Source organism: Festucalex cinctus, chromosome 7, assembly GCF_051991245.1.
Source record: "Festucalex cinctus isolate MCC-2025b chromosome 7, RoL_Fcin_1.0, whole genome shotgun sequence".
In the NCBI taxonomy this organism is placed as follows: domain Eukaryota; kingdom Metazoa; phylum Chordata; class Actinopteri; order Syngnathiformes; family Syngnathidae; genus Festucalex; species Festucalex cinctus.
In genome coordinates this window covers 12,398,061-12,411,824 of record NC_135417.1, presented here as the reverse complement: position 1 = coordinate 12,411,824, position 13,764 = coordinate 12,398,061, and the positions used below count along the sequence as shown (strand labels likewise).

At 37.4% G+C, this 13,764-nt stretch overlaps 1 protein-coding gene and 1 long non-coding RNA gene across 2 annotated transcripts in view; one reads left to right on the top strand and one right to left on the bottom strand.

Moving 5' to 3' along the window:
* Nucleotides 1-875: 875 nt before the first annotated feature.
* Nucleotides 876-13,764, bottom strand: part of sntb1 (syntrophin, basic 1) — a 35,948-nt gene continuing 23,059 nt past the window's right edge. The window contains exons 7-8 of the mRNA XM_077526497.1: nucleotides 8,191-8,420; nucleotides 876-3,780 (exon numbers count right to left, since the gene is read on the bottom strand). Coding sequence (XP_077382623.1) covers nucleotides 3,688-3,780; nucleotides 8,191-8,420 — 323 coding nt within the window. The 3' untranslated portion in view covers nucleotides 876-3,687. The remainder of the gene's footprint in view (nucleotides 3,781-8,190; nucleotides 8,421-13,764) is intronic.
* On the top strand, nucleotides 4,594-13,192 carry LOC144022057 (uncharacterized). The gene is made up of 4 exons (XR_013284255.1): nucleotides 4,594-4,668; nucleotides 8,216-8,409; nucleotides 12,733-12,774; nucleotides 12,860-13,192. It is a non-coding gene; the product is annotated as an uncharacterized LOC144022057 (long non-coding RNA).

Below are 13,764 nucleotides of genomic sequence, written 5' to 3'. Positions count from 1 at the left end.
TTTTTTTTTTTTTTTTTTAACCTTTGAAAATAAATATATGAAATAGATGATTTTTTGTTTTGTTTTTATCGTCAAATCTCGGTTTTTGAACATAATCCATTCCAGAAGGCTGTTCCAAAAGCGAATTGTTCGAAATCCGAAACAAATTTTCCCATTATAATTAATGTAAATAATTTGAATCCGTTCCGAGTCTAAAAAAAACATTTTCCAAGTTTTTTTTTTTTTTTTTTTTTACTATTTTACACCATAAACTGCACTGTATACTGTTTACCATAAATAGAAAAGGGTAGAAATAGACCCTTTTTTTTTTAATAGAAGATATCCTATCTAAAATGATGAGGAAAAAAAACAAACAATAAAATGCACTTGCTTTTTTTTTTTTATTAGGGGCTAATACATGATGCAAAACAAACAAAAAAAAAAGATTTGCGTAAATAACAATGAACAGGTCTGCTCCGAATGAACTTTGAACACGAATGTGCTACGGAGGAAACATTCGAGTTCGCTCGGCTTTTTTCAGTTTGGTCGAGAGCCGATTTTTTGGACGAGTTCTGAGAAAAATTCTCCAATTTTCTGGTCAAAAACCGATTTAGTCGAGAACAGACGCATTCGAAAACCGAGGTTTGACTGTATATAAATGTATTGAAAAATGTGTTACCAAAAGAAAATATTTTATATAATATTTAGATTGGGTTTTTTTTCCCCCTAAACATCTGGTTAAAAAGTCAGTGGTCCTATGTGGCCCCCGAGTAGCACTGATGAAAAAATGGCGGCCCCATCCCTGCTCTAAACGGTTACAGCCAAACAACCTCAAAGTGTGTTGTGTAATTATGCTGACAGAAGAGACAAGCGGGACAATGAAAACAAACATGTAATCCATTTTAAATACATAATTTATGTGCATCCATCGAGTTTAAAAACATTGGTTTGTTATTCCGGATGACAAATGAAGGCATTATTCTAAAGCAGCATAAAAACCTCTCACGCTGTACTTTGGGACTGTGGCATTTGTTGCTATTACAATTGTTGCAGTGCCTTCATTATGTGTAACAATTAATTGAGCAAGACTCAAAACGTTGCAAAATCATCGTTCACAGTGCACACACAAAAAAAAAAAAAAAGGGAACCAAGCATGTGAAAAGTCAAACATCAAATGACTGCTGCTAATGTGGCAAATGTCCTTCGAGACACAAAGCTGCCCTGCGTGCATCCTGTGAGGTATTCCTCTCAAAAGCATCCGTTTCCAAGGCACGAGAATGAGACGTGGCTGCAGTGCTTTTGCATCAATGTCTGATTGCCTCATTGCCAAAGATCAACAATACTTAATTATGGTATCCAGTCTTTGATTATTAGCAATATTTTTTTTTTTTTGTGTGAATTCAATATGTTCACCCCTCTGGCAGTGTTTGCATAAAGAGCAGAAAAATGACTGCGGTTTGCCACAATTTATTTTTATTTTTTTAATTGATCGTGTGAAATCTCACTTCAGTGGCCACTGTGAAATGAAGGCAATCGTCTGCCTGTCAATTTCAATATTCTACAGCATACTTTTTAATGACTGGATTTACACTCCAAGGCCACGTGACCGATTCCAATTTAATACCTGCATCCATTTTTTTTTTTTTTAGGGCTGTCTATTTCCATTACACATTTTAAAAGTGAATCATATCCTGCGTTTACATTTCCTGAGCACAAGAACATGAATTGGAATCGTTTCACCTCAACCATGCAGTGTAAAAGCAGTCGGTTATTGAATAACTGTAGTTTAGGAGATTATTTGGTGTTAGTAGGTGGATTTTTGTGACATTAGAGCACATTTGTTGTCACAAGGAAAATAAACGGTGACAAAGCCCAACTACCACTATGACCTTTGGATCAGAATAAAATGGATAGAATTAATCATCATCTATAAAAATGATCTTTTGAAGAACCATTCAGAGCAAATGAAATATTTTGACCGGTAGATTAATTAATGACAAAGTGGTCAAATCCTATGTGGTCCTTCGCTTCACCGTAGCATTTTTACATCAATATTTGTATTTAGGTGGCGAGAAAACAAAAAATATTAGTGATAGCTTTTTACATTATGAATACACAGCTGGACTTATCATAAAACACTGTTTGCCAATGCTATAGCTACTAGAATCGGTTATACAACCGGAGCTACAAAAATATCATTTGAGTTTGAACACTGTAAAAAAAGCACAGTTGGTTTTCGAATGCAAACTTTTTAAAAGCAATACTGACATGTAATTTGAGTTTCCTATTATGGGAACATAATACTCACCAAACGTCAGGGCTATTTCGCTTTCGGGTGAGACTTCAGGATAAAACCTGAAATGTACTGCAAACTTTGCAAGTTTACTTAATTTGACCTGTTAAATTTAGAATGCGCATGTCCAACTGCTCAATATTTCAGTACTCTTTGCACAACTTGCTCTGAGTCCTACTCTGCCCCACTGTCAAATGGTGTTCCACAGGGTTCAATCTTAGGGCCCTTACTGTTTTCATTGTATTTGCTACCCCTGCGTTCCATCTTTAGAAAGCATGCGATTTCTTTCCTTTCACTGTTATGCGGATGACGGTCAGACCTACAGTATATTTCTCCCAAAGGCCACTTTTGTCCTCTCTGGAGGATTTCAAAGCCTGGATGGCACTGAACTTCTTAAATTTCCGTTCAAAGAAAACAAAAGTTATGCTGTTTGGTCCAAGTGGCCCTTGTACGATCAATACGTTTCCAATTTGAACATGAGAAAGCTGCCAACTTTCAAAGATCTGAAAGAAGCCAAAGTCAAACGGGCTGACGCGCAATCTGTTGCAATGAATAGGTCGAAATGGAGTAAACCTGCTGCCCTGACGCTGGAAGGTCCGAATACAATTGCTATTTAAAGATACTGTTCCCTTTTTTGACATCATGAGACCAAGACGACGCCTCACAATTGATCAACAGCCATTGCGAGGCTTCAAACGGGATGTTCTCAGAGGCCGCTGAGCTCGGAGTGTCGCCGAGTGTCGTCAGCATGTTGCAACAGCGATGCAGAGAGACTGGAAGAGTCGCGGCAAGGCATCGGACTGGATGTCCTCCGCAATTTTCATGGATCAAACATGCGTCGTGAATTTGACCATTTCGCTCCTTGAAGCTAGAGAACAGCAAGTTGCGCAAACGGTACTGGAACACCGAACGTTCAAAAATGCACAGACAGTGAAATGAATTTAAACCTGTTAAGGTTGAAGTGCATTTGAAGTTTATCCTCAAATTTCACCTGAAAGTTGAATACATTTTTTTACGTGTATTAAATGGTTGTAAATGCGAACGTTGCTAACAGTACAAAGAGGAAATTCAGAATGTTTTCACAGAAATCATGAATAAATTAAATATAATTGGTAAACAGAATCGATTTATGACTATAATTATCTGAAACAAAAGTAGCGCATGTGCCAGTAATGCCCGATCGGTCTCCACATTCATCGCTTCGAGCCCACTCGAGGTTTTTGTTCTTCTGGCGTCAGTGTTGAGTCTTCGCAGCTCTTCAACAAATGACCGTCAACTCGCAACGCGTTTCTTCATTGTTCCTTTGACCAAAAGAGAGGCTACATTCGCTCGGCCCAGTTCTCCGACTGAATGTAGTCGACTGTAGAGATGCGGACTCACGGCCACGGGAATCCATTCGGGGGGGGGGGTTGCCATCAGGCCACCAAGCCCAGCCTGGAGATCTTAGCGGACAGGAAGGAGTGGACGATAAAGACGATTGGCTTGGGGCACGAGTGGAGGTCCAGTTGCTGTAGGAGAACAATGGACAAGGTGACATACTGTACATTGTAAACATTAGACACGAAGGAAGGAAAAATAAACAGGCACATCCTGAGCAAGTGTGAAAATGACATTAAAAAGGTCAACGTTTTCCGTTGCAACACAGATTAGACTTTAAGACGTGTCGGAACAAAAGCCATTTTTCTTCCTGGCCTAACAATGGGGCATTTCATAGATCCATGACTCACTTTCATTCCTGAGGCCTGTAAGGAAGCCGCAACCTATAAATTCCCTCTTAAACCACTGTTTGCTTGTTCCAATAAAACTTTGATGACGATTGCTTTTCTCCCATAAACCACATCGCATTAATTATAGTCTGAGGTGCACAGTTTGCTGACAATTTGCGATTTCAATACGAACATGACGCGGAACAGTTAAAGTTAGTTTTGACCAGTTAGTTAATTCCTCATATAATATTTCTATAATGGCCACTAATCTGTTTGTGTGTCTTGTAGCTTAAAAAATAAAATAAAATAAAAAAAATCACATAATCATCATCATGATGTTTGTAAATGAGAATTAGTTCGCAAACATTTTATCTGGTTAAATAAAATAGATAAATAAGAATCAAGGTTCTCATTTACTACAATTGAGAATCGATATAAAATGTCCCAAAAACGTTTCTATTTATTTATTATATACCGCATTGCCCTAGTTTGTGTGTGCTTTTATTGGGAGTGCTGTTCATGTTGTGCACGGTTTGGCCACTTGGGGGCAGTGTGGTTCTGCGGGTTCAGAAACACTCTTGTAGCCACATTAATTTAAATCGTAGAAGAAGAAAAAGCTTGCGATCCAGTTATGTCAACACAAGGTTTTTTTTTTTTTTTTTTTTTTCAGCATAGTAAGAGCATATGCCTGTGAGTAATGTTAAGATATACATTCCGGCATCATTTTTGTATGAATAGCTGTTCTTTTGAGCGAGTGCTAATTAGCGTTAGCGAGTCAATGGCGCTTTCCGTTGGGCATTAGCCTTGAGCTAGTTACGGTCAGTCAAGCTAAATAGCAAAAGTATGCCCATTTAACGCGTGCACTACGTGTCATTCTCTTCGTTTTGCGTGTTCAGTTTTACAGTTAACTTCAACTGGAGTGTAATAAATGTCATGAAACCGGCAACATTGTACTCTTTTTGAGGGACTCTTCACTATCTGCCAAACTGTACTCAACCTACTCAGGGAGGACAGAATAGGCTATCTAGTGTACTTTAAAAGCTATAAAATTGATAGTTCACTACATAGAGTAGCAGTTGTGGTCCACATGCCGTTTTGTGGGAAAAAAAATGAAAGAAGAATGACACTTTGTCTCCATTTGTCATTCTGTCTTTGTACAGCTATAGATTGAAGCTGTCGAAATCATTTTCAATCAAATCAGCCAATGTTTGATTTTGATTAGCGGCTCGTGTTGATGAATGCGGCCACTCATAGTTGCGAGGAGTCATGTGAATTCATCATAACACTTCATATGTATGTCACGGTAAGTTTCAAATTGCCGCCAAGCGGCGTTCCCTCTAGATTTTGATCACATCATCCCCAATCGATGATAAGGGACGTTGGGCCAGGCTTTTCCACCCTCGCTCTCCCACACCTGTCTGCTTAATGGGCTGAACGCAAAAGAATTCTTCAATGCAGCGCACACTGAACCATGGCCACTATATTGAAAAATTCAATGTCATCACAGATGTTCGTATAGTTGCACCCCTAATGTGAGGTTCATTGACGAATCTAAATTGTCCTTACCATAGATATAATGTGGACATGAATTCTAGCTTGTCTATACATGCGCTCATATCGCTTATTCTTTTGCACCCTGCCTGTTGCCAAATGTAGTATACGCTCATATGCAGAACAGAAAATTGATAGACGGATAATATCAGCGTAAAATGTTAATTATCATTACTGCTGTATTTAGTTCAATATGTTGTGTTGTGCGAGGCTTCTTTAAGCGGCGAGAGATAAAACGAGGGAGCACATTAGCAAGCTAAGTGTAACGTGTGTGCACATTGCACATCAACAATATAGAAGGCGGTTCCCCGGAGAAAACCCCATCCGGGGTCTGTGTCCGCTCAATCACTGACTGCAGTGGAGAGAAAATGGATAATCAACCTTGAAGTGCAGGTATGCCTGACTTCAGTCCTCGAGTAGCAGAAAGAGCTTCACCGTGTTAAGCGCTACAGTCTTGGCGCCTCAAGCAGAAACAGCGAACACCTGGATCAAGTGCATGAGTTGACGAGAAAAAATAAAAAATAAAAATCCTAGAAAGGCTTGAATACAGCCAACTGGGGATTTAAGAGCCTTGTGAATATTGTCGGCTCAAAAAAGCAACTTGAAATATGAACATTATCATACTACAGTTACCAAAGTGAATGTTGCAACCACAATTTTTTAGTGTGTGTGTTGGGGGGGTGTTTTTCTTATTTTTTATTGTATTATGGATCTTTTAATTGTTTAGAACCGTGAGTTGCATTTTAATGTATGAATGGTGCTATATAAGTATGTTTGATTACAATTTGATGTACTAGTATTTACGTAGTCGTCAGCGATTCCAATTGGAAAAAACAAAACAAAATAAAACTTTTACTACTTTTAACTACTTCTCCTACTTTACATGGAAAATGCTGATTAAATGTTTATTAGCGTTTGTTTTTTTAGATTTTTTTTGGGTGGGGGTTAAAGTTTTCTTGCCCCTAATACATTTTAATGAGCATCAGTTATAAGCTATTCGCAGGCTAGGCCAGTCTATTGTTAAACTTAAATTATTTTTTTTGGTTGAAGTTACTTGTAGTGCACAATGTCGACTGTTTTTGAAGAAAAACAATCTTCTGCATGACCAAGGGATCCTGATAACTTTGAGCATAATCTAGGTCAAGCTAATAAACTTAAATTTAGAAGCCTGTACTGAGAACAGAATGAATTTGATACATTTTAACAATTTATTAAAAATGTTTTACAGTCCAGGAATAATAATTTTGAGCTAAGTGTATGCCTTTATTTGAACGCAGACAAATGAGCCTAAACTAAACAAACAACAATGGTTGTTGGAACAGAGATTTATGTTTATAGTGCATAAGCTGCCTTTTTTAAAAAAAATTTTTGGTGTGTTTATGTAACACTGTTGTGGAAGCTTTTTTTTTTTTTTTTTTTTTTTTAAATACAATTCATCCTTAAAGATTTTTGCACAAGTAACCAACATTTTATTATTAATTTTTTGATGACATTTGACCCTACAAAACAACTGATATCAATTCACATTCCTCGGGTTATCATTTTTAATTTCGTCCAGCTCTTGGGACGGCGACTGGCGATTATATACCGGCCAACAGTATTGTACTTGTGCTCAATTACGAGTTAGTGATAATAACGGTTTTAGCACGCTGATAATTGCAAACAACCTCATTCTCGCTTCCGTGCATCCTTGAAACACAGCTTATATGCAGAACTTCAGTCTAATTTTCAGATGACTATTTTGGTTTGGTTCAGCCCGGATGTCTCTGCGGGAAAGGTAAACAGTCAAGTGCGGAGATAAATTTAGAACCAGACTGTGTCTGTGCCAAATAACGACAGTAAAGTCGACCCGATGAAGAAAAGGCGCGGCAGATTTGTCTTTCAAAAGTTGAGCTAATGAGCCATCAGCCAAATCCACAAGTGCCTTGGGACTTTCATGAAGCCGTGTTGACAACAAAATATCACTTCGTAAGCCAACAGAGAATTTTCATTTATACTGAGCTGTAAATGTGACTGAGACATTTTTATACAAACAGAAAAACACCATTTACATTAGCTAAATCCCTTAAGCCGAGAGGGTAATTAATTTAGTCCCTTTTAGCATTTTCACTGCTGTCTTTCTAAAAAAAAAAAAAAAAAAAATGTTAGTTTTGCAAGTGAAACCTACATTAATATTCATAGTGTCATCAAATGTTGAAAAAAAAAAAGTGACGGCTCCCAAAATGAAAATGCCAACATTTCATAAGGCAGTGGCACTTGCGCTGTTGCTTTTTTACATTTGACTGTAATTGGTGCTGACTGCTCGGGGGAAAAAAAAAAAAAAAGCGCAACCTCGACTTGTTCTGCATTGATTGATTGAAACTGATTAAAAGTCTTATAGCATGGGAGAGACCTCTGGCTGCATTTGATTTTAGTGGGCTGCAATTTTGCAACATGTCGCCGGTTAATGGTAAGGCCGATAAATCCAGGTTAGGGCCTAACCTGGATTCTTTTTTTGTTTGACTTCTTTCCATGGTCAAAAAAACCCACAAAAAAATATATCAAATAAAGTCAACTGCCTGTTATATACGAGTCAAATCAATACATCATCCCTTGTACTCAAACAGATTGTTCAAATCTAAATGTGTCATTTTCATCTTTAAAAGTAAGGAAAGCACTCACAATCTCTCCTTCCTTTCCTCCAAAGTCCAGAAAGAGCAACCGGACGCCATCGTCCGACGACATCCTCAGTTTTTCGTAAGGGTAGGACAGGAGCACTCGTTTCTTGGTCGGCGTATGGCGTCGCCCCTCGTCCCCGGTCTCGCTTTCTCGGACTTTGGCTTCAGCCAACACGGAGAAGCCCTGCTCGTAGTGGATCACCAGCCGGCACTCCTGACCCAGGTAAAGACAACCTGAGACATTCAATGATGAGTTATTATGTATGTATTACATATTACTATCCTAGAAAATGGCCCCGCCGTTTATTATAGCAGAATTTTTCATAAAAAAATGTGTCCCGAAGCGTTGAACGTACCGGCACAAATGAGCTATCAAAAGATGTGGCTCGATCTGACTCGGCGGGGAACCATTTTTTTCCGGAATTCCGAGTTACCATGGCAACGCAATTCCCAAAAAGCCCCGTAAGAATGGAGAAGGGGGGGGAAGAGCCACAAATTAAGCACGCTAGCTAAAGCTAGCTTAGCATGCAAATGCTAATGCTATCTTAGCAAGCCAATGCTAAATTAGCACGCTAACACTAAGTTGGCATATTAATGCTAATGCTAACTTGGCATGTTGATGCTAATGTTAAATTAGCATGCTCATGCTAGGTTAGCATGCTAATGCTAAGTTATCATGCTAATGTTCCGTTAGCTTAGCATGCTAATGCTAGCTTGCTGACTGAGAGGTAAAGTACAGCAACATTTGGCAAACTATTCAGCGCATTCGGCTTTCCACCTTGCAAGAGTCAGCAGTCGCGTCCAAAATTTCCGTGGAAATTTTTCTAGTTTTGTATTCATTATGGATGACACAATATAAGCGTAATCAGTTCATCAGTGTGTATATTTTGATGTGTCCAGGAGTTAAGCTCACATATTATATGCTTTTTTGAAAATTACATATGGAATTGTTCTTTCGTCCTGCACACATCTAGATTAAAAAGTGTGTACATTATAGCCGAGGGTTAATGGAAAAATATGTGATCTTCGATAACTCAAGCTCTTTAAAAAATGTAGCTTGGCCTTGGAGATAAGACAATCAATCCTGAGGGTTTGAAGAACGATCGAAACCAGCTTGACGAGGAGCATTAAAACTCATTCGACAGCCATTTTCTGTCCGAAATCCTTCAATTAATAAATTCAACTGATCAAGAGAAATAATCCTTTAATAATAAACGAATTCAGTTAAGAAACTTTGGCTGCCAAACCTCAAGGATTTTAGATTAAAAAAAAAAAAAAAAAAAGGCCTCATAAAATGAACGAGCTTGCTCTAAGATAAGTACAACACATAAAATGGAAATAAAAATGATCCATTTGACTGTGCAGTCATCTTTAAGAGTAACTATCGACTGTCGTACAAGTGTAAAAGAAGGTTAATGACTTTCTAGTAAAACCTCAAACAATACTGGGGGAAAAAAACAAAAAAACACGTGTTGTGACTCTGTAAATGATATATTTAACTCAACATTGTTTCTATGAAACCAAAGAAACAAAATGAGTGCAAAAGTAATACAGCAAATTGAAATGCACAGAAAATTAACTAATGAAAAGTTTATAACAAATTGTGCTCTCTAAAAAAGAAAATGTAAAGGCCTTTTTCACACTGCACTTATTGAACCTATTCATTCTACGAGGGTGTGGCAACAGAACGCTCGCGCTGTGTCACACGGCAACACGCAAAGTGGCAAAATTTGCCATCATGGCATCACATCTCGAGTTGGAAAAATGTTCAGCTCCGGATCGGGATTATCTGGAAATCTGAAGTAAAATCACACAAACTCACGTCAGGAAAAGCTGAGAATTTAATATTAGAGAAGAGACGACCCTCTAAAAGTGTTCAATTTTGAAGATGTGTTAAAATATGTAAATTTGGTTGGAACTTGTTTGAAATGCTAAATAGGAAAGGGGAAACAAACCTTTCCATTAGTTTTTGTTTTTCTGAAGTTCTTAAAAAAAAAAAAAGGTGTTAATCCAAAACACTTTTTTTTTTTTAATGAGATTCAAATTAATCTAAAAGGCCTTTCAGAAAAGCACAATCATTAAACAAAACATTGCAAATAACGAGCTGGTCCCTATTTTCCAAAAACTTGCCGATGTCACAAATTGTGCCTTGGTTTGTAAACGTATGAGCACAACTGCACATACATAAACAAGATCTTTGGAGAATTCGTTGAGGTGAGGTTGCAATGTTGAACTTTCAGTGACCGCTACAAGTGAGTACGAGAACTCAAATATTACATTTAACACAGCCGCTCCCTCGTCACACCTCGGATCTCGGAAGTCGTATAACTGGGGAAGGAAAATTGCTGCGCTCAATTTGGGGCATTTTCATTTAAGGGTGAACTCGCTTTTGTTGCCTGTGGTTTAGCTATTCATGGCTATATTATGAGCTGGATGCTAATTTGATTTGTACTGTAGTCCAACTATGTTCAGACACCAGTAACGTATACTGATTCGAGATCAGTTTTAAGGCAAAATTACATCACACAAAAGCATTTGGATGTAACAGAACATAAGAACAACAGCTTTTAATCATACAGAAGACAAAATCCGATTTCACGATTTAGCAAATTTTCAACGATTCGATTTTTTAAAATGATGATGTATCGAATTAATTCAATTTATTGCCCAGCCCTACTGTATGCTCTATGATTATTTGTTATGTCACATGAACGGCTATAAGCATCATTCTGCATCATGTATCTGTTCTGCTACACTAACCCCCTTTTTTTTTTGGTATCTTTAACAGCATTTCAGTGGCTTCTTAATTTACACATAATGTGCTTTTATGTCACATCTGCTTCATTTCCCCTCCGTGTGATCAGGCGCCACCGAAGTCTCATTATTTGAAAATCTTGTCGTCCGACTTAGCACACGCACACGCAGGCCCGTGCTTTTCCTTTCTTTCTTTCTTTTTTTGTTTTTTTCTATAAACAACATAAGCTCCTCTCGCTCGACATCATTTCCTCCACTGAGCTACATGTTTGGGCAAAGAAGGGACAAGAGCGCCAGAGGCAAGTTATTATCTTGCCATTGTTTACTGACAGCCTGGAAAGGACACGTGTACACTCACCGTGTGTGTGCGTGTGCGCACGTGTACGGAAAGATCATATTTGCATGGTTGCGTATGCTCATTCAAGAATGTGCGCTACTGCTCGATGTTGCCTGTCGTATGACCGGAATAGTTTTAGTTGACAGTAAAACCTTATGTACTGTAATATTTTGTGGGGGAAAACAACTGTCACATCCTCTTTTTAAATGATAAAAACACTACAAAAAAAATGACATCAGAAAAAGAATTGGCTCACACTTGTAATGGCTACTCAATGTCACAGCTAATCATGCCCCATTTTGGTAGCAATTTGCATTTCGTGACGAGCGAGCCCACTCATAAGCACCAAACTGCAATTGTTTCTGACGGTACCACTGCCTTAAATTGTTACGTCAAAAGCACGAGTGGATAATTCATCAGTTGCTTAGATACCGGCTAACGGATTTGCTGCACCGGCGCCGCCTCACCAATCTCAAACTTTTCCATCATTTGTCGAATATTCAGCCAATTGTTTTGTTGACAAAATCTGCTTTAGTGATTCTAGTGTATTTAGTAGAGTGGGTACTGTAACAGAAATAACCCAAAGTGTAAATGGATGAAATTGTACTAATGGATCAGAGGATGTCGTTGCTATTTGTCAACTGTGGGCATGTGAAGCCCTTTGAGACTTTTGTGTGATTAAGGGATATATACAGTAAATAAATTTGACTTGACCAAAAAAAAAAAAAAAAAAAAAAAGACAGACGAAAGGTATTTGAAAATGTTTTTAAAATGACCTAAAAAAAAAAAAAATGTCCAAAAGAAAATGCCCATGAAATTGTGAAAAATGCCAGAAAATTCAATAATTTATTTATTTATTTATTTTATTCTTTAGTTTTTATTTTGTCTTGACATTTTTCAAAAATGAGCGACTTTAACATAAATATCCTTGCTGACACTTAAAACATCGATGATGAGAGCTTATTACCATGTTTCGTTGAGTTCATACTTCTCATACGCGATTGGATATTTGCCTCGAATCCATCAAAATGAAAGCACACTCATTTTTATTATGTTAAGAAGGTCAAGAGATGTGCATTTAAATGGTTGTGGATCGGCTGCTTAATCCTTAAATTTCATTTTTTGGACCTATACATAAATTATGCATACCTTGTGCCAGGTGCACTTTTGTATATTAATCCTGCTTCTCCTCCTTTGCACTGGAAAAAAAAAATCCTGTTGCACATGATTGTGGTGAACAGATTCAATTTTTGAAAAGAAGGGCAATTTCAAAAATACTTATGTCACTACCACATATTGATCATGTGTAACTGATGTACATTTTCTATTGAAGTCAATTCAATGGGCTGTTTTGTTTTTTCAGTATTGGAACCACATAAGAATGCAACTTCCCTAAGATAGGAGGCCAAAACTCCAAGGCATGTTTTTAACATCATCATTTTCTTGTGGTTGCAGATCAAAAGTGAAAGTTTATCCATGGAGCAAGACCTTTGACAGGTGGGTGGGAATGACGCTCAGGCAGGCCAAGTGTGTGTGTGGAGAGTGTCCAAGTTGCAACAAGAGTCTTTTGTTTGCTTTTCAGGGTGGTTATAAGAGCGGAAGAAATTGTGATAGACCGTAACGAGCGAAGTAACATTAGAGATAAGGACAAGATGTGATGTGAAATGCAGATACACGCAGATGGGAAGCATAACAATATGCGTAAAGCATAAAAGACTTTTATGGGACCCGCATTTGAGTTTCACTGTCATATTTGAGCTGGAAATGACATTAACTGTAGGTTACGCACTGATGATTTTTAGAACCCCGCCGTTCTGCACTTAAGGTGTCACAGCAGGTAAATTATGCTAATTCTTAACTTCCACACTTAGGAAAAATACATTTTGTAAAGCACTATAATAAGTCATACAGCTTTTTTTTTTTTTTTTTAAATTGGCCTTTCCATATGAAACTAAGTTCTGATCAGTTCATTTAAATTCGATGCGCTGAAAATTACCACATGCAGCTGCATATTTTTGTTTTGTTTTTTTAGTTTTTGTCAGAATTTTTATGGTTATAGCTTTCGGTGAATGAAATTCAATAAAATTCACCATCTCACAAAATCTTTATATTACATTACAAACAAAATGATGTTTAATATGGAAGCTTGGAACTGACAGAGTGGACTCAACTGTACTTGCAGATAAGTTTGAACTTTTCTTTTAGCTTCTTTATTTATTTATTTTTTATTTTTTTAAACGGGGTACTGACATACCCAGTGGAATTATAGAGGAAAAAAATGCTGAACATTGCACATATTATGAAAATATGACATAAACAATGTTAATTTGTTTAAATACTTAATTTTCAAACATACTGGTATAATGAATGCCAACCAAATAATAAAAAAACAGCATTAAAAAAACAAACAAGTTTTGAGCATTTAGCCTACAAGTGCGTGTGAACATACTTGTAAATAATGTACATTTAAACATATTTGCAAATACA